Source organism: Crotalus tigris, unplaced genomic scaffold, assembly GCF_016545835.1.
Source record: "Crotalus tigris isolate CLP2741 ecotype Arizona unplaced genomic scaffold, ASM1654583v1 scf7180000017731.4096049, whole genome shotgun sequence".
Classification (NCBI taxonomy): domain Eukaryota; kingdom Metazoa; phylum Chordata; class Lepidosauria; order Squamata; family Viperidae; genus Crotalus; species Crotalus tigris.
Window position 1 is genome coordinate 273,643 of NW_024096599.1, and position 27,503 is coordinate 301,145.

At 36.5% G+C, this 27,503-nt stretch overlaps 2 protein-coding genes across 5 annotated transcripts; both read right to left on the reverse strand.

The window, feature by feature from the left end:
* Positions 1–3,831: 3,831 nt before the first annotated feature.
* Positions 3,832–21,145, reverse strand: AKAIN1 (A-kinase anchor inhibitor 1). The gene is made up of 3 exons (XM_039339123.1): positions 21,018–21,145; positions 12,658–13,324; positions 3,832–4,931 (listed from the first exon to the last, which is right to left on the reverse strand). The coding sequence occupies exons 2-3, from the start codon at positions 12,671–12,673 to the stop codon at positions 4,741–4,743; spliced, it is 207 nt and encodes a 68-aa protein (XP_039195057.1). The 5' UTR covers positions 12,674–13,324; positions 21,018–21,145; the 3' UTR covers positions 3,832–4,740.
* Positions 16,658–27,470, reverse strand: ZBTB14 (zinc finger and BTB domain containing 14). 4 transcript variants are annotated; one of them, XM_039339120.1, is made up of 4 exons: positions 24,951–27,470; positions 22,253–22,435; positions 21,813–21,888; positions 16,658–21,166 (listed from the first exon to the last, which is right to left on the reverse strand). In XM_039339120.1, the coding sequence occupies exons 2-4, from the start codon at positions 22,390–22,392 to the stop codon at positions 19,823–19,825; spliced, it is 1,560 nt and encodes a 519-aa protein (XP_039195054.1). In that variant the 5' UTR covers positions 22,393–22,435; positions 24,951–27,470; the 3' UTR covers positions 16,658–19,822. The 4 variants fall into 4 exon arrangements, with proteins under 4 accessions (XP_039195054.1, XP_039195053.1, XP_039195056.1 ...); XM_039339119.1 differs by lacking the exon at positions 24,951–27,470 and adding an exon at positions 24,695–24,929; XM_039339122.1 differs by lacking the exon at positions 22,253–22,435 and having other exon boundaries at positions 24,951–27,460.
* Between the last annotated feature and the right edge of the window lie 33 nt (positions 27,471–27,503).

Below are 27,503 nucleotides of genomic sequence, written 5' to 3' on the forward strand. Positions count from 1 at the left end.
ATCTTTGCCTACACTGCAGGAATGGTTTCTTAAAGTGTCCTATTTGGCGGAAATGGCAAAGATTTCGGCTTTCTTAAAGCAACAAACGCAAGAGAAGTTTCTTGCCGTTTGGGACAAATGGATAAAATTTATACAATTTAGACTGGGTATAAAAAATATCACATAGTTTTTTCATAAGTTTTATTTTTATATATAGAGAATGTTATATATAGATATTTTTTATATATATATAAATATAAATTTTTTAATTTAATTTTTATCTTTATTTGTTAATTTTTAACTAAGCCTATATTCTGCTCTGGGAAGCTCAGGGGGGGGAAGGGAGGGTGTTTGTGAGGGGTGGGGGATGGGGTTTTTTTTTTATATGTAATGTTTAGTTTTTTATTTTTTTTTGTATATGTTGTTTTTTGTTTTGTATTGTTTTTGCTTTTTTGTAAAATTTATAAAACTTTCAATAAAAAAAAAAAGAATTTACTATATATACATTAACTATATTATATATTTTATAGGTGGCCCAAGAAAATTTCTCTTCAATCAGTGCAGACCAGGCAAGCCAATACATTGGACGCCCTTGGGCTGGACTAAATGACAGCACTGAGCCACTGATTATAGCAGCAAAAGAACAGGCACTAAACACCAGATCCATAGGACCAAGAGTTTATCACAATAGACAGAACCCAAGGTGTTCACTATGTAGAGAGGCCTTATAGATAGTCCAACTCATAGTGGCAGTGTGTAAGAGGTTGGTAGGAAAAATACATACTGAGCAGCACAACTAAGTAGCGGCATTGTGTACAGAAACATCTGCACAGTGCATGGGCTAGATCCTCGCAAATCCAGATGGGAGACTCCACAAAAGGTTGAGAAGAATAACAGGCTAAGATCCTTCCAGACTTCTAGATACTGACAGGCAGGCAGATATTGCCCAATCAACCAGACATCATGATATTAGACAAAGAGCAGCAGTGGTGATAGATGTAGTGGTGCCAAGCAACAGCACCATCAGGAAAAAGGATTATGAGAAGCTGGGAAGGTACCAGGGCCTGAAAGAGGAACTAGAGAGTTTATGGAAAGTAAAGACCAAAGTTGTCCCAGTGATGGTAGGAGCACTTAGGGCTGTGATTCTTAAGTTGGAACATATCCTAGAAATGAATTTTCTGTCTAGAAGAGTGCAGTGCTAGGAATAGCTAAGATACTATGTAATACCCTCAAACTCCCAGATAGAGTGTATCATATTTTGTAAAGTTCATTCTCAAACTATTTATAATAAGAACCTTTAATCCATCTGATCCAGGGACTTTTTCTGATTAAATCTTTTTATTGCTTCAGAAACTTCCCTTATTATTTATAGTCCATTAATAATCTGTTTCTGTCCCTCTGTAATCCTCTGTAAGTTTTGTTCTTTAGGTATCCAATCACTTGCTTTATACAGGTTAGAATAATATTGGTGAAAAGCTTTTTGCATGATCACACTATCCATTAATACAGTCTCTCTTGTTCTCTTGTAATTTTAATATCTTTTTTTCATAATTTATATGCCAACTATTTCCCTGAATTTTGCAGATTCAAAATTTTTTCTTTTTCTTTTTTTCCATTTCTTTTATTTATACTTAATCTTGTCATTGTAAAAACTTAATTTGTTGAGAAATATGGTATTTCTGTTGAAATTTTTAAAATTCTTTTTATCTCCTCCAAAATGTCTTTCTCTTGCCACTTTCTTTGTGAATTGAATGTTGTAAGACTGAATGTGAAACGTAGTTATGTACAAACAATGAACATGTAATTGCTAAAATGTATAAACCTTTGTTGAAATTTGAAACAGAAAAAAAGTGAAAATCAGCTAAAATTGGTTATAATATACTGATGGAACAATGGGAATATATGTCGAGGAAAATATTAAAATTTACATTATGTTATAACCTTAAAGAGAATTTTTACAAGATGATGTATTACATATTATTAAAGAAATTGTCTAGAATGCATAAAGGCTTTTCAAATACAGTTGGAAACATGCACAACAATATGGTACATTTTGTCATGCTTGACTGATACAGTATGTAAAAAAGCTAGAAAATGCTGAATTTAAATATATACACTGATTTAGAGGATTTTAAAAACTAATACACAACTGAGACCAGAAGTCTTTCTTTTGGGACTAACAGACAAATAGTCGAAGAAAAGTCTTTTGCATGGAGCTTTGTTTTTGTATGTGGTAACTGCAGTGTGATTATTGTATGCACAAAAATAAACATGCCCCACACGCATAAGTCTATACACTTTAGTATAAATAAAGTATTATTTTTAAAATAGTACCTTTAACATAAAAGAAAAAGAAAAAAAGTAACTCACACCTGTATTTTTCTAATTAGGGAAAACTTAAAATTCAAAGTGTTGGGGTTTAAATTATTCCATATACCAGCCATAAAAACATCAATATCAAATTCAACACTGGGGGGCACAGTTGTTCTGTCTGTTTATCTTCCCTCCCTCTCTGTCTCTCACCTAAAGACATAAGGCATACATGCAGGTATGCACATACATATCCATAACACACCATGGATAATGAATTGTTTTCCTTAATCAAACTGTTGGAACTTGGTATGGATATTTCTAAGTATTTTTAAAGCATACTTTGCTTAATAGACAACAATTCTACACCAATCTATTAGAAACAAAGTTCCAAATAAGATTGTAGTCTAGTATTTACTAAACAATCCATGTTCTTTTGGGTCATCATGTCAGAGACATTTCCTTATCTAAACAGAGAAACAGAATGACCAGAGCAGGCAAAATAGCAATGGGAGGAGGATTGACTTTTATATTTTGCAAAATGGTGCTGGTCTTGCATGCTTTCCAAGGGTGAAGAATATTATAGCAGTAAAAATCTTCATGACCTTTCAGATCAAGGATGTTACCACTAAACAGTCTTGCAAATAAACAGATAAAATCAAGTGAAATAGTTAAATGCCTATCGAAAAGCACATTCTGATATTCTGAACTGGAATTGTGGAAGATCGGCAAGGAGTTAATGATGTGAACCTTTAACCCTTTGCACATATAAGAAATTCCTGTCCAGATTGGACTATTTAGCCAGCTGAGGCAATGTCTGCATTTCTCCGCATATGCATTGAAAAGAAGTTATTTGTGAGCTTTATGGATTGCATCATTGTTATTCTTAATCACTCTTGCTTTCCCGTCATCTGTATTCTTTCTTGTAACCAGTAAGTAATGAGAATGCTTTAGTCTAACGCCTACCAAAAAATTAAAAAAAATATCCATTTTATATTTTTGATAGTATTTAATTTATATTGTTGTAAGTGTAGCTTGGAAGTTTGGATACTTGATATTTTATATCTTCATTATGAAATTTTCAGGACTATTAATATGACTTTAAAACATTTGCTTTCAGGAAGAAGGTATAGACCAGGGGTAGGCAACTTTGGCTCTATTATGACTCGTGGATTTCAACTCCCAGAATTCCTGAGCTCAGGAATTCTGGGAATTGAAGTCCACAAGTCATAAAAGAGCCAAGATTGCCTTTCCCTGGTATAGACATATGCAGCATTCTCTGATAAGAGACAGTACTGGCCAGTCTAGCTACCATGCCACAAGGGCAACCAACACCCAGTTTTACCCAAAACATGCCCAATGAGTTCATGCTATTCCATGCAAGCTGGAACTGCTAAGACCACATTTTCAACAAAAACCACTTTCAAAGACAAGTGCAAAAACCTGGATGACTTTTGTAGATTAAAAGGCCAGTATGTAAAAAGTATATAAAGACCAGTAAGAAAAAAAAAAATCTTTCCCTTTCTTTATTTTATTGTACACAAGGAATACAACTGAAAAGTCCATCCATGCACCTGTTTCTCTTTGGTATTCTCCAGAGATCATGGAAGAAGATTGATTTAAGACAAGTTGATTGCAATTAATGGTATTAAACAAATGAAAGATAATGCAAATGGAGAACAATAAGAGATAAAACTTTCAGATATAATTAATAATAAGACATGAGCCTGAGTATTCGTTGGACGCTTACCTGGGAATAAATCACATTGAATTAAAAGAAGCTCATTCCTAAAGAGAAATACATAAGATAATTTAGTAATACTGAACTTTCTCTAGATTCTGTTCAATGCTCATTGACATTTTTAAATACAGATTATCCTTGTATAATTTAAACAAATAACCAAGAAAAAGGCCTGAACTATATTTAAGCCTACTTTGTTCATTTATATAAGGGTCTTTCATAGATTTGTTCCATTTTATTTGAACTCTTCTTACCTTACCTATCTTACCTTCCTTTCTTAAGCTTATGCATAGTTTTGCACTTCAGGGACACAACTTCAAACATACTCTTCAATGTTTCGATATAATAGATTCTTGAGAAACTGGAACCATACAGATGTCTTCCAGTTGATTATATACTGATGACATACATAGACAGAGATACAGTTTAAGAACATCCTGAACACAGGATTTTCATTTAGGATGGTTTTGTTTTTGACACAGCTGTCATTGTGTTGTTGAGTAATGAATGTTAGAGACATGGCATCGGTGTTAACTATGTTAGTTAGTGCTCTTAAAACCTTACTTTTCAGGAAGGACTACTGCAACTGCTTATTTCTATCACTAATGGCTGATTATACTTTTTGTTGCTTGTCTGGGGTGCTGACAACACATTTTAAGAAGCTGGAAGGGCTGTCAATTGGATGATTCAAAAGCAACAGTGGTGGGTTTTTACTTCTTCTTGTGCTTTTTAGTTAATTGTCCTCTTTCAAACTGCAGGCTCACATTGTTGTCTGTGCCTTTTTCCTTTGTGTGGATCTCCTGGGAAAATTGCTGGACTGCCTGCTGAATGGCTATATGCACAATCAATTTGCTGGCATTCTGCAGTTTTGTCTCTTCCTGTCTGGTTCCAGATTTATCTCCTGTAAGAAAAAAATATTACTTTAACTGGAAATTATATATAAATACATCAATATCTATTACTTGAAATTATCAGTACCACTGAATACCGCTCTAAAGTCTTCATTGGCTGGAAACTCACAGACATAGTCATTGATTATTGGTCCAGCTGTCTACCATTCACCAAGAATAATGCTTTCCTTCTTATTCCTGCTATTTGTGATCTTTTATCTGGAAATGCAATTGCATGTCTTCGTTATGAATAGTACTGGATTTTCTTAGTCCATCATCACTGGCAGGCTATAGAGCTTTTATTAGAGTATCCTAGTGTTTCTCAATCAGTTTGGTCTACTGGTTAAGGCAACAGACTAGAAAGCAAGATAACATAACTTCAAGTCCCTCCTTAGCCATGAAAGCCACCTTGTCGCTCTCTCTCAGCCCAACTCACCTCATAAGATTGGTGTGGGTAAAATAGGAGGAGGAAAGTGTATTGGATATGTCTACAGTCTTGAGTTATTTGTAAAAATAATAAGAGCAAGAAATAATAAATAAATATCCTTGTAGGCTTGGGAATTCTGGGATTTGAAGTCCACACATCTTAGTTTTCAAGGTTGAGAAACATTGCTTTAGAATAGATCGTGAAGCCCTGTGATGTGGCTCTTGCAGTACAAGTCCTGGCCCACCACAAGAAAATATATTAAATATGGACTCCTATACTCTTAATGCATAGACCAGTGGTTCTCAACCTGTGGGTCGGGACCCCATTTGGGGTCGAAAGACCATTTCACGGGGGTCGCCAAACAACGCAGTCCGCCATTTTTTCCCCCCTTTTCCTTAGCTGTGCTACTCCCTTTTATTCTATTGGCTTTTGAAAGCCAATAGAATAGACTCTCTTGAATAGAGTCTAATTCTATTGGCTTTCAAAAGCCAATAGGAATTGTCCAAGCTGTCTCTGCCCTGCTGAGCCCGCCAAAAGTCCCATTCTGCAAACGGTGCTACACCAGTTGAGTAGTCCTCGACTTACGACCGGTTGAGTAGTCCTCAACTTACGACCAGTTGGGGGTTGCAGCATTAAAAAGGTTGAGAACCACTGGCATAGACTGTAAGGCTGTATTGCATGTGCACAAAAATAATAAACTTTACCAAAATATGTAATTTTTTTTCTCCCCTTGATTCCAGAATAGCTAAAGATAATAAAAAAAAATCTGCTTGCTTTCCTTTGAAAGACAGAAGGGTGATCAACACATATTAATAAAAAAAAACATTTTGCTAATTTGATTTCAACATAAATAATGAGACATTCTTTCCGGAAACATAAACAAAAAAGCTTAATTCAGTCTGTGTCTTTTTATGAATAACAGGGTATTCGCAAATATATATATACATAAAACAAAATACTGACTTTATCAGTATTCCCAATTTTGTGGTCTTTTCAGGACACAGCCAAACATGGATCAATTTTGTTTGCTTCCCACACTAATACCATTCTGCTGTTTCAGGAACATGATTGGCCTTTGTTGATCCAAAGCTAATCAAAAATGCTCTTGGCTGTCTTTAAATTGGCTGTCCTGAGACAAACATGCTCCAGGCATTTCTAACTATACAGACTTACCTGAGTTCCTAAAGAGTTTTGGTTTCCTTTTTCTCAATCTTTTCAGAAAAACTTAGGAAGGCTATAATCCTAGAGAAAGGTCACACACTGTTGTAGAAGCATTTTGGTTCAATGAGACACCAAAGGAAAATATTACACATCTTTTCTTATAGGCCAGTGATGGCGAACCTTTTAGAGACTGAGTGCCCAAACTGCAACCCAAAACCCACTTATGCATCGTCAAGTGCCGGGTGGGTGTGGCCCATTGGGTGTGGCCCATTGGGTGGGTGTGGCTGCGGTGGTAACGGCAGAGTGGTTGGGACTAAAAAGTTCAACCAATCAAGTCCAACTTTGCAAGATCTTTTTTTTCCCGCAAGAAGTTGAAATTGACTGATTGAACCTTTTTTTTTTTTTTTTGCACACGGCAGTGGAGGTCTAAAGCAAAAAGGTTGTTGTAGTTATAAAACCCAGCTGAAGACCTAGGACTGGGGCGACGGTGCGCATGCCCACAGAGAGGGCTCTGAGTGCCGCCTCTGGCACCCGTGCCATAGGTTTGCCACCACTGTTATAGGCACTTATAAATCTAAAATGAAGTTCTCAAATGCTATAGTATAAGAACACATGAAAAAGTATCTTTGGTTTGTGCCATAGTTATTCCATTTTTAATACTCTTTTGTGTTGTTTGGTGGCTCAGAGGATGTATTACTACTCAGCCCACCATTCACTCTTTACATCAATCCAATTTCTCTTGTCTTTCAGGAGAAGTCTGTTTTCAGTTTTGAGTTGCCCACTTTTTCATTCTAGACTCCTTGAACTGGAAGCGGGTCTCCATTTCTTTTCTTTTACTTTATACAGAGAGGACCAAGACAGAAAGGAGCCATGGTGGTGCAGTGGTTGGAACGTAGTATTGCAGGCTAACTCTGCCAACTGCCCAGAGTTCGATCCTGATCGGGTCAAGGTTGATTCAGCTTCCATACTTTAGAGGTTGTTAAAATTAGGATCCAGATTGTTGGGGGCAGTATGCTAACTCTGTAAACCTCTTAGATAGGGCTGTAAAGCACCATGAAGAGTATATAAGCCTAAGTGCTAAATGTTAAATGCAAAGAAAGTATAACCTTGTATTGATGTTTTAGTATTACAACTATTTAGCATCTCTTATCTCATGGGTTTTTCATATCACTCTCCTTACAAATTCAATATACTTTTGACAGGAGAGTGTGTTCAGCAAAACTTTATGTAACAAGAGTACTTGAACTATGGTTATTCTTTTTTCCTTCCTACTTTATTACTGCTGCCTTTCTATTTCTTTGACCTTACTGCTGTTCCCATGAAATCCTGCTTAAGAAAAGGAGATGATTCTTCAGACTCTTCAAAAGCCTCTTTCTTTCTTGTTGCCTTTTAGGGCTGCATCATTTTTTCAATCTCTTTTAACCACTGCTTGACTACCTTTTTCCCATATTGTTCTCCATTATTAATTGGCTCAGAGAGACTAAAGTAATTGAGAGCCTGAGGCAGCATTGAAATATGCCAATCAAATTCTAACTAAAAGACTTGCTATCTACACTTTGTATTTTGGATGTGTTTGGTAATTATACCATTTCAATTGTATTTTGCAATTTCCCAAGAATCATTGGAATATTTTGTCCTTGGCTGTTTTGGGGGATTGCCTTTAGGTGATCCAGCAGTCCAACTTCACTCCACTTCCAGATTGCACTGTCAAAATGTAATGAACAAGTGTTGATTTTGGTAGCAAGACTTTAGGGCTTATTCTGAGCACTGAATTGTTTTAGGGTGGAAGTGAGAGCAATGTCTTTCATTGTCTTTCATTCCTACCCTAACATCCCCAATCTTGGAGAAAAGTGGGCTTAAAGAATACAGCTCATCCTATCTGGTGATGTCATAGTATCAGTTGACAGTTTCCAGAAGCCATCTAGATTAGAAGGCTCAATTGCTTAATGAATTGGCAACAGTGGTAGCCTTTGAGCACTCAATGAATATATATTTAGGACTGGACATTAATCCAGACATTTTTCTTTCAGAGAGTTCTCTATCAAATCTAATTACTACCCAAAAAATAGTATTTTAAATATAAGCCACATTGGGAAAATCTGATTTTGAAGGGGGAGAGGTATATACATTTCTAAAGTAACAGATTAATCCTTGAGGAGTAAAGCAAAATGTTTTTGGCAGATTTACTGTGTTTTTCTATTTTGATTTTCCATTTCTCAATGCTGAAAAAAGGAAAATTGTGGAAATGTATTTTTGTTACAGATACTATAATTATGTGCAAAAGCCCTGCAAAGAAATTTATATTGCATTTTAGTACAATTACAGCTAAGCGTGCAGAAAGGGCTGTGATGATTCATCTAGATTTCTAAAAATGGGATATTTTTTAATTAGCAATATTGATTGCTTATGACCTGCAAAGGATTTTAAATATGTAGAGTACTATTGAATTGCATTACTTCTACAGGTTTTATTCTTTGTTATTGTTATTCTTTGACTAAAAATAAACTTGCACAATGAGATGGATAGATGCTTATAATAATTCACACATAGGTGTTCCCTGCAAATCAGGGTGATGAAAAACAAATGATTGCAACATCATGACATAACATCAGGCTGTTTGTTCTTATGTCCTGATGTCAGACTCAAGTGTATATGCTAAAAGGCTTTTGTTGTGATGACATGTGACGTTTCACCAGATGCTTTTCCTTGCTCCTGCACAGATGCTTATGAACTTTGCTAAAAGGCTGAATTGCTCTAAACAATTGTATGTCTTAATCTGTCTGTTATGAATTCCCATTAGAGCTCGTAATTTTTTTTCTGGCCAAATTTATGTCTTGGTTTGTCTGTCAACAAAAAAACATACAAAGTGATTTTTCTTTTCTTTTTAAAAAAAGGTCAAATGTTTGCATTTTTATCTTTTTAGTTTTTCCACTTTTTGACATTATTTTAGAAAATTAATGAAAAAAATCTGATTTGTCTATTCATGATAATGAAGTTAATACATACAAGATCATTCCATTTTTTGTGTAAACTTAAATTAACATGCTTGCTAAATCATAATTGGTGCCCCCACCCGCTTTTTGTACAAACATGTTTATATTTGATTTTGTCACTAAGTACCAAATGGAAAATAGTACCTGTAATTCAGCTCACAGCTGATATTACGAAGACAGATAATATTGTGGTTGAAAAATGTGACATAATTTTGTTCATATTATTCAGTTTTACATTCCATTAATTCAAATGAGATTGAACATTGTTTAAATAGTTAATAGTTCTTGTCTGTCTGTGTGATGCCCATAGTAAGATTTATGATGTTGACTAACATTCATAGCTGATCTCTAATTTCAGGGAGAGTCATCTCTATTCATTAAATAATTCTGAAATGATGTTGGAATAAAAGAATGCATGCTTAAAGATCTTTCTGCAAAGACAACCTGAACAAGAATGATTACGTTAAGCAAATATTTTACAATAGCTTAAGAGTATGATTGTGAAAACCCTGCTTACTAAGGCAGTTGAAAAAGGCACACTTATTATCAAAGGGTCATTGTTTGTTCCCTTCATAGTGGTTATAATCTCTTGCTGCAGTTTTCTAATCTCATGTGTTTGCCCTAAAAAGCCAGTTGTGAACAATGATGCGAACCATCTGCTCTGCTAGATAGACAGTAATAAAAAATGGAATGACTCTGGATTACTACAGAAAATAAACAATTCCTCTAATAAAATAAACTTTTCCATAACAATTGGGTCTATTATGTGCCACTTTGGAATTTATAACCATTTTTCGGTTTTAAAAACTGGATTGGGTTTGATTGGAATTCAACTCTTCTATTGACTTTTATAATATTCCATTATGGCTCTCCAACTTGACTTCTGTAATCACATCCTTATTATTCTGAAAATACAATGGTTATCACCTAAACTACAATTGAATCTTGTTTGATTTTATGTTTTTATTTATCATTGAAAATGTTAGTTGAGAATTCATTCTCCAAGGCCTTGATTTTCTAGCGAGAATTGACATACAGAGAACCCATAAGTGGACAATGGCAATAATTTTGTATAACTAATTTCCCTAACTCCTAATAGAGAGACAAAGTGCTAAGGAATGAACAAGATCAGTAAACAGTATTAGAATGGGCCTATAAGAGCTGCCATAGCATTTCAGTGAGTAAATCATAATGCATTATCATGTAGTGCTTTCATGATGAATTAGCAGTATTTGTCTGGATTTAACTCTTAGATTTTTCAATCAGAATATTACATTTCCAACAGAATCCCTTATCAGGTGCCATTGAAATACTAACTTCTATCTCTTGACATTAAAATAGTTAGCATTTGTAACAGGAGATATTCCTTAATTCACTTTTTATCCTTTGCATTTCTAGATAAAAGACCACAAACTGCAGGCATGAGAAAGATATTTCATTGACAAAGTAAACCCTAGCAAGTTAAGGGACAAAATTCCTAACAGCTCTTTTGTAAGCTCTTATGCAAATATTATATTTGACAGTTTGTACCACCACCATCAACTCAGCTACTCAAAATGTATTTAAAACTGCACTTCCAACAGATATTCCAAAGCAGTGTTTGGATCCAAACTTCTTATTTGCTGTTAAAGAGCTATTAAAGTTGTAAGGTATATTTTTTTCTCTCCAACGTTTGAGAGAAATTCCTCAGCCAGCATAGCTGAAGTCCACAAGTCATAAAGTTGCCAAGGTTGCAGACCCTGAATAAGAGCATGGGTGTCAAACTCGCTTTGTCACGTGACATGTCATGACTTATCGTGACTTTTTTTTGCATTGCCGGAGCTGGGGTGGGCGCGGCATCCATATGATGCAACTGGCCGCAGGTCGGCAGTTTAATACCCCTGAATTAGAGGAACCATATCCATCTTCTATGAACCTGAACCAATTCCAAATAATATTATTTATAATTATTTATATAGTGCTGTTCATCAAATATTTCATAGTGGCATACATGTTAATAATATAGCAAGAAACCCGACAATCCAAAAGAGTGAAACTTATGATAATTTATCTAAACTCAGAAGATATTTCTAGCAAGCCAAGTAGAGAATGGTGTTGCAGGTTTATCATCCTATTATGCAAACTTATTTGAAATATGCTGATTTAAGACAGACTGGTAACTTGGTACACATGTGTGGGAACTAATTTTTAATTTAAAATAACCTTTTTTTTCTTATCCTATTTGCAGTTTACCTTATTGTTACTACTCCTGAGGCTAATGAGTTCACTTCAGAATTAGCAGTTCAAGAACTCAGAAGGAGTCTGGTAACACCTTTTCCAACTAATGACTTTTATTAAAAGATACTGTATAAGCTGCAGCTCACAAAAGCTAATCTCTTTTAATAACATTTATTAATTGAAAAAGGTGCTACTAGAGTCTTGATTTTTTTGCAGCATAGACTAACAACTCTCCTCCTATAATGAATCAAAGACTAAGTATAGAAAGAGAGGACCACATAGATTCTGTGTGTTTGCATTTAAAGGTATAGGATTGCAGCCTATAAAATATTTGCTTAAGGATGTTGTTGTAGATAAAGGTTTATCCTCTTCTAATATGATTTAGAGAATGTTCAGACAGAAAAGGGGCGATGTCTAGACAGCATGACCCTTTTCTGCAGAAATATGACCTTATAACTTCACACACATTAAGTGAAAATGATGGTAAGAGATACTCTTTTGCTCAGTCTGTCAAGCAAAATATAAGGAGAGGGAAAGGGAGAAGGAGAGGGAGAGAGGGGGGGAGGGAGGGAGAGGGAGGAGAGAGAGGGGGGAGAGAGAAAGAGAGAGAGGGAGGGAGGGAGGGAGAGAGAAAGAGAGAGAGGGAGGGAGGGAGGGAGAGAGAGAGAGAGCGAGCAGATTAATTGCTATAAAAAAGTATTTCCCATTTTAAACCTTTTCCTCATTCTACACTCCATCAGTCCAAGCATTGCTCTGTATTCCATCCGAATCTAAGCAAATTCAGTTCTAGATGTAGTTAGCAGTGTTTCTTTCCTGAAAACCAAAAGCCTGCATTTTGGTAGAACAGGATTACAGTGAGCATTTCGATTCTTATGGAGAATAAAATATGGCCCATCTACAACAATCTGAGAGGGGGGGAAAAAAGGTTGAATACTTTACCTGGAGCAAACACCATGGTTCCTTCCTGCCAAGAGAACAGTGTAATAAGACACCACAAAATCGTGTGTAAGAAGCAGGAAGTGAGCGGGCGGGCAAAGCAAACAAGCAAATTATAAGAACGAGTTTTGCCGTGACATCAGGAGTGGTAGCACCTTGGACAGCTACACGCACAGAACAACGCAGCCAGCCCTGAAATGCTTCCCTGCCAGTTACCTCCAAAATGCACCGCTGAGGGGGGAGGGGGGGCGAAGGGAAGAGAAGGAGGAAGGAGCTCACTGTTTAGCACATATCCCATGTCTTCGCTCACTGCACACACAGGTAGGCTGAAGCAGCAGGAGAGGGAAAAGAGGAAAGGTAATAGCAGACGCTCTCGGCAGGAGACTAAAGTAATTGCTCCCAATTATCTTCGTCATCTTCTGCACTAGATGCAGCCAAGGTGAAATGAACAGGGTGGTCTTCAAGGCTAAGTTAAAAGCCTCTTGTAAACTGACTGTTCCGAGGCACTGCAACATCTTATTATTTAGGGATTCCTCATATTAATTATATTTTTTTACAAAAGCAATCAATCTATAAGTTTTGCCAGGTGTTCTTGACATTTCTGTATACTTTGATGCTGCTTTCTTCTCTAACGTTTGCAGTCTATCATCTGGAACTAGTTGAACTGCAGCTACAGGGGAGAAAAATGTGTGAGTAAAAGGTATCAAGAGCCATACTTTTCATAACAATCTTTGTTAGTAAATTGTGAATCCTTCCATTGATTATCAGAAACTAATAGCTGGGGTGGGAGGTGGGTTTTTAAAAATGTCTTAGGCAGTTATTGCTGTGGTTATGAGCCAAAAATGCCACTTTCAGCTGATTGCCCTGTAAAATGAAAACAGAAACTTGCCTCTTTAAAATCAAAATCATTCCTATAAATAATTTTTTAAAAATCATTCTTTTTGTTGAACAGAAACAGTCCTTAAGTGTCCATTTTAAACAGATCATATTTACTTTTTCAAGTCCATTATTACTTTCTGTCAAAGTAACGACAGAACTTTGCTCACACAGTATGATCTGCCCAACTTAGCACTTTTCATTAGTCAGGAGACTAAATGCAAAGGCTTAAAAACTTGATTGATTTCACTCACTAAAATCAACTGTATATCAGAGTATCTGAGACTGATAGAGAATAAAAAGTTGCATGTTTGGTTGGTTGCTTAATATGTAAGTTATATTACAGTTTATGACTCTTTGATAATTTTGCCACCTATTACCTCAAATTCAAATATCTTTAAATCATAACAAGTTTAGGAATTTCCCCTAATCTTAAAGCACATTAAAAGCCTTGCAATCTTAATAAAATATATACAGTATTTCTGATTTTTGTCAGTAAGCATGATCAACTTAGTCATTTCTAAGTATTTAAAATTTCAACAGCCTATCACCTACCCCAGCCAGTATCAAGAGCTAGAGGAAGTTTACTTTAAAATATCTGAAAATATATTCAGTCATTTTGGAAACTACTTAAGTGCACAAGAAATGTGCAAATAAATTATTCTCCATCTTCCTGCATATTTGATGTAATATTGGAAAAGAATAGAGTTAAATAAATAGGTCCATGTATTTTGCATGTATACTGAATTCTGTGGTATTTCCTTGTACATTATATCATAAACATAGAAAAACATTAAGTCATTACATTTCTAATTAATAACATTTGTAGAGAAATCAAACTTATGGCAGCTCACAAATGATGCATTTTATGCAAAAATTTACATAGAAATATGGGGGTTTTGAAATACAATTTGTTGTTTTTGTTGCAAAAGATTAACAAAATTAACATATAAAATTTCCTTTTCACTCCTATGGTGGTATGTGTCTTCTGCACAATAAATTAGCTGTTCCCTGTTCCCAGTACTGTACTGAGACCTCTGATATTATTCCTAGGATCTGTTGGAGTTTAGGAGTGACAGCCCCAAGTGTTCCTACCATCACTGGGACTACTTTGGCCTTTGCTCTCCACAGCCTCTCTATCGTTAGTTCTTCTTTCAGGCCCGGATATTTCTCCAGCTTCTCATACTGCTTCTCCCTAAAGTTGCTGTCACTTGGCAGCACCCTATGTCTATTACCACTGCTGTCTCCTGCTCGTCTAGTACTACTATTTATATTGTGATTTAATGCCCTGTCACATTATCACAAAAAAAACCCTTTACTCAATTAAATTGATTGGAAATTATTTCTGAATGATTAAAAGGGCAAATGAAAAAGGTTCATTTTAAATAAAAATGGCTAGATTAGCATATTTCCTCTGAATCCATCTTAATTAATAAATTGTTTGGGGCTGATTTCATTCTGCGTATCTTATCCAAGAGTAGAGGAAGCTACTGAAGTGAGTGCATTTTGATCTGATCCAGCAAATCTGAATTTTCTCTTACTTTTAAAGAAAATAAATTTTCTGATAAAAGAATCACATACTACGATCGTGGTTTTAACGGAATACTTGTATAGTGAAATTTTGAACAATGAGCACGGTCCATAAAAAGGTGGGGTTGGGGCATTTCTAATTGCTTTCTTCTAAGAAGCAGTCTGATACAGGATAACACTATTTTTCAAATCACCAGAATACACTACACAAGTAGTCCTCAACTTACAATGGTTGTTTAAGCCATAACAATACAAAGTGATGAGACTCAGAAAGGGTGCTTTACAACCCTGTAAAGAGCTCCATTCCTGCAGCCCACCAGAGCAGTTGTCTTCTACGCAAGGAGAGATGAACTTGTCCACTGAGGTGGAGAAATAGAGCTCAGATCCTGTCCAGCTTTGTTCCTGCAACCTGCTGGACCTTTGTTCTGTACATGGAGGGGAACTGAACCTGGCAGGCACCTTTCGCTCCATAAGCTTAATGATACAGGAGATAGCTTAATGAGCACAACTGGAAATGCTGGGATTGTGGTCATTGAGCAAAGCAGCCATGTGTCTTAATTAATTATGGTTTCACTCAACAACTGAAATTCTGGTCCCAATTTCGATTGTAAGTCAAGGACTACTTGTATTTGGATTCATTTTGAAACATGTAATGTCTCTGAACTAATATTTTTGCTTGCAATCAATTGTCACAGTTCATTGTGATTAAGAAGAAAACACATAGGTATTTAGAACATATTGCACATTGTTATGCAATGAGGTTGTTCATGAACCAAAATGAATTACTTGCAGATCTGACAATAAAGTAGAAACACATGTGCTGGAAAAATCTTATGCACCATTACTTATAAACAAACATTTAAATTTAGTGTGTTTTCTTCAAAGTAAATATGAATAGACAATTCCTAGGATCAAAGTTTCCTGTTTTTGTGAACTAATCATCACAACAGTTCAAGAATTCTTCTTTGTGAAGTTCAATTCATGTGAAAGAAGAGTTCTTTCTGTGTACTTCCTCTTCCTGCAGATGCCTTTCCTTCTTGAAAGATGTTATGGAAAATTGGGAATGTTTCTGAAGTAGAAGAGATCCATGGATAGTGCAACATTGATTGCCTCTTTCCATTTCTCCAGTGTAGAATATCTCTTTATTACCCAATGCTATCTGCTTGCAAAATGGCTATTATAGATCCAGCCCATTAAGTTTCAATATTTTTGCTTATCTATGCAAGTTGCATACCAACATTCCAGCACAGAATGTTCTAATTCCAAAATTGGCTGTTCCAAAGCTAGAATGATCCATGAAAGAACATTTTGCACATTCATATTTTGTTTAAACTGGTGAACCTTCAGCTTGCCCACATACTTCTATTTTGCAAGACCTATTTCAGAAATAATTATTGTCAGTTATTATTTTTACTAATCTGCACTGTGCATATTGTTCTCATGTCTCTTTAGATCAGAACTTAAAGAGGCCAGCAATTTCTTTTTAAAAAAATTAAAATACTGTAAGGCAAAGTTGATTTCATAATAGGCATTATGAAAACATTCAAAACAGAAAATGAAGTGATGTTCTTAGAAAATGTAAGGCACACAATCTGTATATATTCTAAAATATTCAAGTTTTATTTACAAGATATGTTTCAAATTTTGGCATTTTAAATATAACTTTAAGTTGCCTATTCAATGAATATTTCACAATGACATTGTAACAAAGACCATAGCTATATGCAACATTATTGTTTAAAATGTTAGCTTTATATAGAAATGTAAGAGATGTTTGACTCATATTAATTTATAAATACTTATCTGACTCCTGTCAAAACATATCTGTGTTTAACTTCATTTAAAATGAGTTGTATTAATACACGTAAAACAATTACGTATAAATATGTGGAGAAATGTTTTTCAAGATTTTTAACTTATCGTATGTCCTCTTGCTTCATAGAAAACTCATTCTAATTTGTTACAAATGAAACCTGTAACTGAAATAATAAAATTACTTTTATTTTAAATTAGACTAGTAAATTAATTTGAAATTGGTAGGCTAAGTAAAAAATTGAACTTCACAGCTACAGTAACCATTTTCTTCTATGGAAAATATCCCATCATCTTTTATTAATTCCTTGGATAAATACTTCAAGAGATAACTTCATTCTCTGAAAGATAATCAAAAACAAATATGAATCCTGTCCCCTAAAGCTGGCTGTAATTTTGTGAAGATAAGCAGGATAATTGCTTATAAACCACAGGCATTAAGTTGCAAGCTCAAGCATACTTATTAGTAAGCAGCATAGTTTAGGTCAGTAGGACTTACTTTCAAATAAGATACTTTTGAATTAAAATATAAATCCCAAAACCACACAATTATTTGAATCATCTTAGGCTACAATTCTGTAACATTATGTTGGGAGTAATTATTCTGTGGGACATCTGAGTAAACACATGCAGGACTGAGCTATGTTCACTAATGGGATACAAAGCTTTTGAGCAACAAATACAGTAGGAAAAAAGTACATTCAATTGTCTAATTCTAAATTCTTCCACTCAAGTGTGGCAACTATTTTATTCTGTGTTGTTTTTTTCCAAACCATAATCTATTATTCCAATTTTTCAAAGTTTCACAGAAAAGTCACCAAAGGCCTGAGATGACAACATTTGTCACTATGCTATTTAAAGTTATATTTGGGGCTCAGGAATTCCCCTCCATACTGAAAGAGATGTCATGCAATCAAAGCTGGAATCTTTGAATCTGATTTCTCCTGGAAATAATTCAAACCTAATTTCAACTTTTTTGACTTTCTGAACTATCAGCAGCACTATAATTAATTGTTATCAAGTGTTCAGGAGCAGCAAAAATAAGTCTTAACAATTTACTCTAGTTAATTGGAAACGAATGAAATGAATTTACTTTCAATCATTTTCAAAATCATGTTAGCTTCTCTTTATCTTTCCTTCATTACACTTAACTGCCTGAACTCCATTCTGCTATCTACACTAGAATATGAACCCTTGATAATTATGCTGCCTCGATAGTGACAATTTTAATTCTTGCTAAATACCCCCAAATCCTGGGATATAATCTCATTAAGCGAGGATTTGCACTTGAATTCTACATTTCTCCCAATTGTCCTTTTTATTTCTTATGATATGGAATGAATAATAAAAAAAGTATTATTAAAGGAATTTGCAGACAATTCAACAATCTTTTCTTTGTCAGAGCAGAGAAAGCAAAAAGCCAGTATTAGATAGGTGCGTATCAATAGATTTGCTAAACCCAAATGCTGACAAGGAAGAGAGTCAGAATGCTTTTGGTTGCAGTTTATGAATCTTAGAGGAAATCTTTATGTCTAATTTAGCCAAGATCTCCCAGTGGATCATGCATTCCTGAAAACTTTTGTCCATGGTTCATAATGAAAACACACTTTGTTCCATGCCTTCAAATAAAAAAGGCATTATATTATATAGAATGCTGTGTATGCTTGCAATGAGCAAGTTCCGTAAGTATAAAGTTTAGTGTAAATTATGTGTTAATAAGACTGCAAAGTACAGTGATCAGAAAAGACAGAGAAACCCCAGGATGTTTTTTTAGTCATTATCTAATTAGAGATGGGCAGAGGTTTAAGAATCATCTCCTTCATAAGGAGAGTTTCAAGAGGCTACCAGATGGCAGAATGACAATGGAAGAGGCATGATCAATTTATTAGATGTTGTGGTTTTTAAAAATACAATTTGAAATAACAAAATGGCCTAAATTTCATGGTTTAATGTCAGGCCCGAGATCTCGTATTTCAATTTCTATGGTAGAGGGGAAGAGGAAAAAAATCACCCTACTTAAAGTTGGCCATTTTGCTTCTGAAATCTGAAATCATAATCTGTTGATGAGGAGCTCAATGCAGCTCCACTGCCACCCAGTTTAGGGGGGAGGGGGGGAGCACGACAGCTTCTACTGCTCATACACCTTGTATTAACAATGACAATAGATTAAACTGGAGCTACACAATTGCAAACTAATAAATACAATATGAAACCTAATCACATTTTCATTACTTTTGATTAGAACACTGGAAATTAATACATTCACCCCCTCAAATTAATTCTTGCACCCAGTCCAACTCATAATTTCCCATATTTTTTTTTTAAAAAACCCTGTTATAGCAGACATAGTTTATTAAACTGTTTGCTAACAGCACAATTTGTAGGCCAAAAAATTAACAGATTTTGAATTAATCTAATCTTGCTTTACTCAGATGGTACTACTTTCTACTGAAATTCATGAGGCTTAGCTACATAGCAATGAATCTCAAACAGGTAGTTATTTTTGACTTGGCAACTCATCCTATAATTTCCTACCATTGCTGACAATTTCTAATTTAGGATCTTCCTAAATCATAAAAAACATTAAGTGCCAAGCAACTGGATTCAATGAAACAAAAGTAGCTTAAGTCCAAATACTTAGTCTTAATTTCACTGAGCATCGGAGTGTAACATCTTCCATTCCACATGCAGAGTTTATTCCAATGGGACAAGGCATGCATTGAAACCCAGTACTTTAAAGAGAGGAATAAAACACAGCTAGAGTCTGACTTCTAAAAAAATTATATCCAACTGGACGGATGCCTTGATTAAGGTCTTATCCATGCTTGATATGAAAGTTTTTTCCTGCATACTGCAACTATATTTCTACTTTCTAAATCACACTAAAATACTTTGCTCGGTAGTGAGTTTTTAGATCCAAACATTTTCCAGCATATGGCCCCTCCTGTTTTTAGCTACAAGCTATAGTTTCAAGTTGCTGTTCTGCCTCAGCAGCCATGGCAGCTGCCTGTAATTGTTCAGTTTCACTTTGGAGGGCACTGGCTGTGGTTACTTGCTTCCTTTCACTGTGCATATTGTTCTCATGTCTCTTTAAATCAGATGCTTTGGCAAATGCTTTAGTACAAGAGCTGCAGACAAAAGGTTTCTCCCCTCTATGTCTTCTTTCATGATCTTTCAGGTGGGACTTATGTTTAAAAGCTTTGTCACACATGTGACACGCAAATGGTCTTTCATTACTGTGAACCCTCTCGTGCTTTTTTAGGTCTGGTGCACGAATAAAAGACTTTCCACATACTTCACAGCTATATGGCTTGTAGCCTGTGTGGATCTTTAGATGCTCTTTCAAGTGGGCTTGAGTTGTGAAGCCTTTAGTGCACATTTCACAAACAAAGGGCCTATCCGCTGTATGGAGCTTTTCATGTTTTCTCAATCGTGCTTCATCAGAAAATGTTTTGCCACATGCTGGACATGCAATTTGTTCCCTGTGACCATAAAGCAAATACTCAAATTTCATGTCTCCAGCTGCTGTTGTCCATGCTGGTGTCTGTTCATCCTTTACTTCACTTATGCCATCATTAAATGCTAGAGCCTGAGGAGTCTGTGATCCTAATTCTTTAGTTTCAGCAGACTCTATAGACTCTACTTCTTGACCATAGCAGTTCACTTTTCGAACCTCTTCACTCCCTAGCTCCTTCAGAATTGCTTCCTGAACTCTTAAGGTAGCAGTTGGCGATTTACCATCTTCTTGACTAGGAGGAGTTCCTTCCATTGTCATATCTGATGGACTATCATCATGATCACCAATTTCTTCAACCTCATCGTCTTGGTTATCATTAGACTCCCCAATTGGTCTATTTATTTTAAGACAATACTTATTCTTTGATTGTGAATTGTCTTCTGGGCTCGATACATCCCGTTTTTGAGAACAAAGTTTATCCAAAAATCTAATACCAAGAATCTGACCAGATGACATCATTAAATTGACATCTTCTTTCTTAACCGAAATCTTGGCTGTGTACATATAATTGAGCACTTCCTCAAATATATCAGATCGAAGGAAATCTATTTCAATTACAGATGAGCTGTCAACTTCCAGTTTTTTGAAAAGTTTTTTAAAATAGGTACTACAAGCAGCTAGAACACACCTGTGTGCCCTGAATTTTACATCTTCTACAACAATAGCTATGTCACAAAATTCTCCTTCCAATCGTTGCTCATTTAATGTTTTCAGAAACACAGTTTTGTGATCGTCGTCATTATATTTAATGGTTTCAGACATACTGATGAAAAACTCCTAGAAAAAACAAAGTTATTTAAGTTACTCTAAGAAAATCAAGATATTATAAAAAAAATTCACATTTGAATATATATTAAGCTGATGAACATTTTAAAGTAAATGAGAAATCTTCAAAGGAGATATGGATGCAAAGTGGATTACCTATTACTGTATACGCTTCATGAGAAAAAGTGTATTTTTCTCTAATTAACTACAGATCTGAATAGAAAGAATAGAATAGAATAGAATAGAATAGAACAGAGTTGGAAGGGACTTGGAGGTATAGTCTAACCTCCTGCTTAGGCAGGAAACTGTATACCATTTCAGACAAATGGTTGTCCAATCTTATAGATAATATAAATATTACAGCCTTTGACCGGAGTTCAATTTTATCAGGTTCAACCAGAATATATTATTCCTTCTTTCATCTGAGCTAAAGCAAAACAAAAACACAAACAAACAAACCAAAACAAAATATATTTGAAAAAGACTAATACAGAGAGACAAACTGTATTTAACTAGGAGATAAAGCAGAAACCATTAAGTAAAGGAAAGCATTTACACAAGACCAAGATTCCCCCTTTATTCCTCATAATTATTTATAATAACTAGAGAATAAAATAGTTTACTGACACAAAAAAGGAAATGTAAACAAAGAATATACCATGAACAAGGAAAAATCTTTCCTTAGTATCTGAGCAATGTTTTGAAAGCAGATTCTTATCCTGGGCTCCCTGCACCTGAAAAAGAAAACAATAACAAATCTATGAAAAAAATTTACCCTCATAAATCCTGTGAGTTATGTTAGATCACTAGCTCAGGGTCACACAAGTTTATGACTGGGAAGACTGGGCAGGAATTAGAATCCCTGGATCCAAAGCCTATTTTCCAAACTTAAGGTATCCCAAATGGTGGAAATGCTCACACCAGATTCTTTGTACCATTGGCACTACATTTTTCAAAAAGCATTTTAACTGTAAAATGAGTTAAGTTTAATCTTTCTTCTGAAAGATGTGTCTGAGGCCTATAAGTTTTGGTTTTTAACAACAAAATAATAATGGGCAATTATAGGCCTATACATTGTCTGGAAACACAATGACCTACCCAGGAAAAGGACAAAGGTGTAGCAAGAAAGGAAACTTGAAAGATTCGCAACTTTTGTTGCTGGTTATGGTCCACATGATTGTTTTCTGAATGGAGTCTCCTCTCCAGATTTCTTGTGGCTTCTCTAAATTTAACACCATCTTTTAGTGATTCTGTAGTGATTCATTTAATGGAAGTGGCAAACTGGTAGAAAATACAACAGAAATTATCTTATGTTGAGTCGATATTCTTTCTATTATTGTACAACACTTTTATCCTAATTTTACTGATAGCTATCTAACAAAGTTGATATTTTGGACAGAGTTAGAAAATAAAAATTAATCACAGCACTTTTGCTAAAGCTGTGGTCTTAGATTCTATTTATTTCACAGTTTCAAAGCAAGTTATTTATTTCTCTGTGCTAATGCTAATTAGTGTCATTAGCACAGGGGTCATTTTGGGCAGGTATTTTCCCTCATAAATATTTTGAATATCTTTTCATTGTATTTTCTCCCAAAATGCAAAATAAACATCTCCCTTACTGCTCCAGGTGATGTTATCCACAGCACTTTAATCTGTTGTGGAGGACTGTCAGCAATTGGAAATTCCTTTTGAATTAGAAAAATAAGTGCATTTTTTTAAACTACCAATTAGACACAGGTGCTTGCAATCATCCACACATTTGTCTAAAGCAAGAAACTGATCAACAGTGTGATCTCACAAAGGGACTGAAAGTTGCTCAGTTTTTCAACATTTTTTACCAAAATCTTTTCTTCGATGAATTTAGTTTTGGCCTATTCATATTAGCACATTTCTTGCATTCACATTTTTGCTCTTTCCTACATACTCCAGAATTTCTCATATAAAAGTATTGATCCTAGTTTATCTGATAATCCATTATCACTATTATTCTAAATTAGGATTTGTAAATCAAGAACCATCCTGGTTCACATATACAAGTTTCCTATTCAGACATCCAGTATAAAACAGTGGTTGCTATTATGAGCAAGAATTGACTAAAATTCATGTACAGACATGCAGTTGATTCTATAAATAAATCTGGACTATAATGATGGATTAAAACCAACTGGTTCAATGCTGTATTTTTTTGCTGGGGGGGGGGGGAAGAGAATCAGTTCTCTGATTTCACTTTTGCTTGGAACAGTGAACAAGCTTCAGAATATGCAAAACAACTGAAGAACATAAAAGGGCATACAATAATATGCTATTTTTCTTTACTGGAAGGCGAGTCAGATAATTTTTTGTGCCTTTAGTGCATACAAAAAGGATTCTATGCTCACAGAGATTCATCATGAGAGATAAAATCTTGATTGGGCCACTAGTCACTCAAGAATTCATGAAGACTGTACAATATGCAGGTCCTTTTATCGTGCATTCTGAATGCCTAGACAGAATATTACCACTGAATGTTCTGGAAACAGAGAATGCCATGCATAACATTTTCTTTAATTTTAGGGGACATATGAATTCTATCATCCTTTAGCTAACGTCTTGATAAATCTAGAAGGTACATGGGGATTTCCTCAATAATTAATATTTTGTTTTCTAAAACAGTGTTAGGAAGTATTATTTTCTGAACTATCTTTCCTGATAACAAACTCACCAAGGTAACAGATAATCCAGAGATTTTTTTTTTAATTTGTGAAGCCAAAAGAACTAAACTAAGAATAATAGAACAATTCTATGAATATATAAATCAAAACCAAGTCCCGGTAGGACTAAAGCTTATTGTTAAGATAAAATTGGAATTACGTTTCAAAACTGAATTCCAAAACATTATCTTCTCAGAACACATTAAATATATTCGACTTTATGGATGACTCCTGAAATTTGCTAATTAGCTTTCGGAAGTATGCATCGATCCCTACCGATCTAAGTTAACAGTGATGTTTTTAAAGAAGCTTTTATTGTAACTAGTATAAGCACTAATAAAACGAACAAACAAAATCTCTTGACATAAATGGTATGAAGTCTTATGGGGAAATCAAAACGACTACCACGAAAACGACATCAATTTCCAAGTCAGTTTTTTTTTTCATACTGAGCCTATGGCGATCTTTCGCTATATGTAGAAAAGAGCATGGAATTCTAACGTGCACGCTTTGTAGGGAAAAAAAAAATAACACTGCCGGCTCCGTGCGAGTAACCATGTAAGAAACGTGCACGGTCGGTGCATGCGTGCTAGTGCCCGTGCAAGGCCTTACGACTGTGCCCCGCTGAGACGGGGCTGCAACTAAGCGAAGTGCACAGATCCCTCACGCGCGACTCCCCCATCCCCTCCCTTCACGGAGGAGGCGGAGTTCAGGAAGGCCCGCGCGCGCGGGAGCGAAGAAAAAAAACAGCCTTCCATTCCACCCCCTCCCCCAGCCACTAAATCCCGCGGAAGAGCTCGCTCCCTTGCTCGCGCTCCCCAGCATTAACGGAGTGTAAGCATTCATTTACCACGGAGCGAGCCTTTGCCTGCTGCCGCGCTGCACGGGACTGCGCCATCTCCGGCATCCTCCTGCTCCGGTAAAGGAGACGGCGGCGGTTCCAGTAGTGCCAGGCAGCCTTCCAGGCCCGAGACCAACGGCGCGCGCAGGAAGAGCAGCAAGAGGCGGCGCGCGACGGAACCTCTCCAGTGCACCTCCCCGCCTCCCTCCGGTTCTGCTGCAGCAGTCGAGCCTCGAGTGCGCGCGCAGATGCTCGTCCAACTTACCTGCCGGGCTGCGCTTCACGCAGAGACTCCGGGAAGCGGGGGAGGTTGGGTTACGGTGGCGGGAGTGCTTGGTCCGAGCAAGGATTTGGGGATGGGGGGGATATAGGGGGAATGGCGCGCGTCTCCAGCCGTTACCGCCGCTTCCTGCACGAGCATTCAGTCCTGCGCGCGCACGCGCGAGGCGCGCCGGAGGCGGGAACGTGCATGCGCGATGCGAGCAGGGCGCGCCCCCCGCGGGGAAAGGGCGGGCACTGCGGGGATCTTTCTAAAGAGGCGAAGGAGCTCGGTGGCGACGTCGGCTGTTGGAAGGGGAGGAGGAAGGCGCGCCTGCATTGCTCTGCCGCTCTTCCTGGGCTCGCGCGTCCTCGGCTAAGCCGCTTCTAGCTCTTGGTCGCTGTGGTCGGGGCCGCGCGAGATGGAAGCGATCGACAGGACTGTGGATTCCGGATTAGCTGCTTTCGTTCTGCTGCAGCGGAAGGAGGCATCTCCTTGGCTCGTCTTTCCAGCGTTAAATTACTTACCGAGAAATTTGTTTCTGACGGACGCTTATCCCAATTACATATCAAGTTACATTTTACGAATAATAAAAACAATGAAAAGGGACAGTTTCAACCTTCCTTCAAGCTGCACATGCTGTTCCATGTCATTGCTAATTTGAAGGACCGGAACATTCCATTTCCACGCTGAGAACGAAAATAATAGTAAATTCTGAGGCTGAAATAGTGACTGTCCTGCCCATAATATTCCCCCCCCCCCAGTCCCTCTTACGGTTGAGATAAGAGGTTTTCCGCCCAAGATGGGGCCGGCGCTGAGGTTTGGGACAGAGGCTTTCTAGTGAAAAGAGCCATGTTCGGCCAATAGGTTTGCTTGCTGATGGCTAACTTTGCTATCCGGGGTTCTGGCTCTCCGTAACACCCTGATTCATAAACTGATCTTGGCGGGGGAGGGGGAGATGGTTTTCTGATTAAAGGAAAGAAGGCGAGGAACTGTATCCGTTCTCAAACAGGCATTGTCACTTCTGCCCTGGCTGACAGATGCTTGAGGTCTTTATACATTATTTTTTTTAATATTTGATTTACAATTGTTTATATTGATTAATTATAGTCATGGTTTAGTCAAATAGTTTACATTAAGCCATTCTGGGAAAATTATTATCCTAGAGGTGATTTTGTCATAGAACGCCCAGAACGGAGTTCCGGCACCTTTTTTGGATGGAACCCTGTAGGGTAGGCAAGGCGGGTTATATGACGTGTATGAGTTCTGGCACCTTTTTTTTTTTTATAAAAAAAAACCACTTATTATAAATAACTAAAGATAATGAGTTGACGAATGAAGGCGAATATATTCGTCCCAGGATAATGTTGCAGGATACAATCTGGGTCAGTCACCGGTACCAGAGATTTTGTCTTCCAAGCTTTTGGACTTGTATTGAAGCCCATCTTCAGGACACTTCTCTCTAGCAGGGTGTGTGCTCTATGGTATTTATAGTGCCTGTTGTAAGTGGCTTTTTAGATGTTGATTGGGGTGTGTTGATGGCTGGTTTTTAAGTCATTAGCTGTCATTTTCTGCCTTCTAAGTACTTGATAGTACTAGTAAATCAGTATTCTGGTTGAATGACGAGGGACTTGTTTCCCAGGCTTCAATCACTTCCCTGGTTGTTTTTGTGTCTGCTCTTCCAACAATCTTAGTAGCTGCAAAAGTAAATGTGTGTCCTTGTTCATTGCAGTGTGAGGCTATCAATGAGTTCTGGTCTCCTCATCTGACCGCTAGCTTTGGTTCTTGCAAACTGGTGATTAGCTTCCTCCCTGTCTGACCTATATAGTCACAGGAGCAATCCATGCAGGGGATTTGGTAGATTACATTGGAAATATATCTCACCTCAGGGAGATCTTTGCAATGCATAATTTGTCTTCCTATGGTAGCCTCTGGGCAGTGTGCAATGCCCACTTGCAGATCTCGGAAGCTGTGTTCTACAGCTTCTGAAATGCTTTGATGTATGGCAGGGTGTGTCATGTTACTGGTCTTGTACTTTGTTTCTTCCTTTCTTTCCCCACTGTGTTGCATGGTGAATAATGAATTGACCACACAAGTTTGGTTTATCTGATACATTTATGTTAAACTAAACTGTGTTTAGTTTGCAGTTCAATATGTCATGTAAAATGTGTTTAGAAAGTTATGCAAAATTAATTCTATGAAGCTATCTTTAATTAATTCTATGAAGCAAACACATAAAATTGGTAACAGTTGACTGAAATCTGTCATGGCTTTATTTTTCTGTCACAGTGATTCTCTTGCACAAAAGAAAAATAAAGTGTAAGTAATATATGAAAGCCGGTGTGGTATAGTGATTAAGGCATTAGGCTGGAAACTGGGAGAACTGTTCTAATCTCACATAGGCAAAAGGCCAGTGGGATGATCATGGACTAATCACTTTCTCTCTGTCATAAGAAACAGGCAATGGCTCTTCTGAAAATTCTTGCCAAAAAAACTGCAGGACTTCTACGACATTCTCCCAGAATCAGACACGATTGAACAGGAGAAAAAAAACAAGAT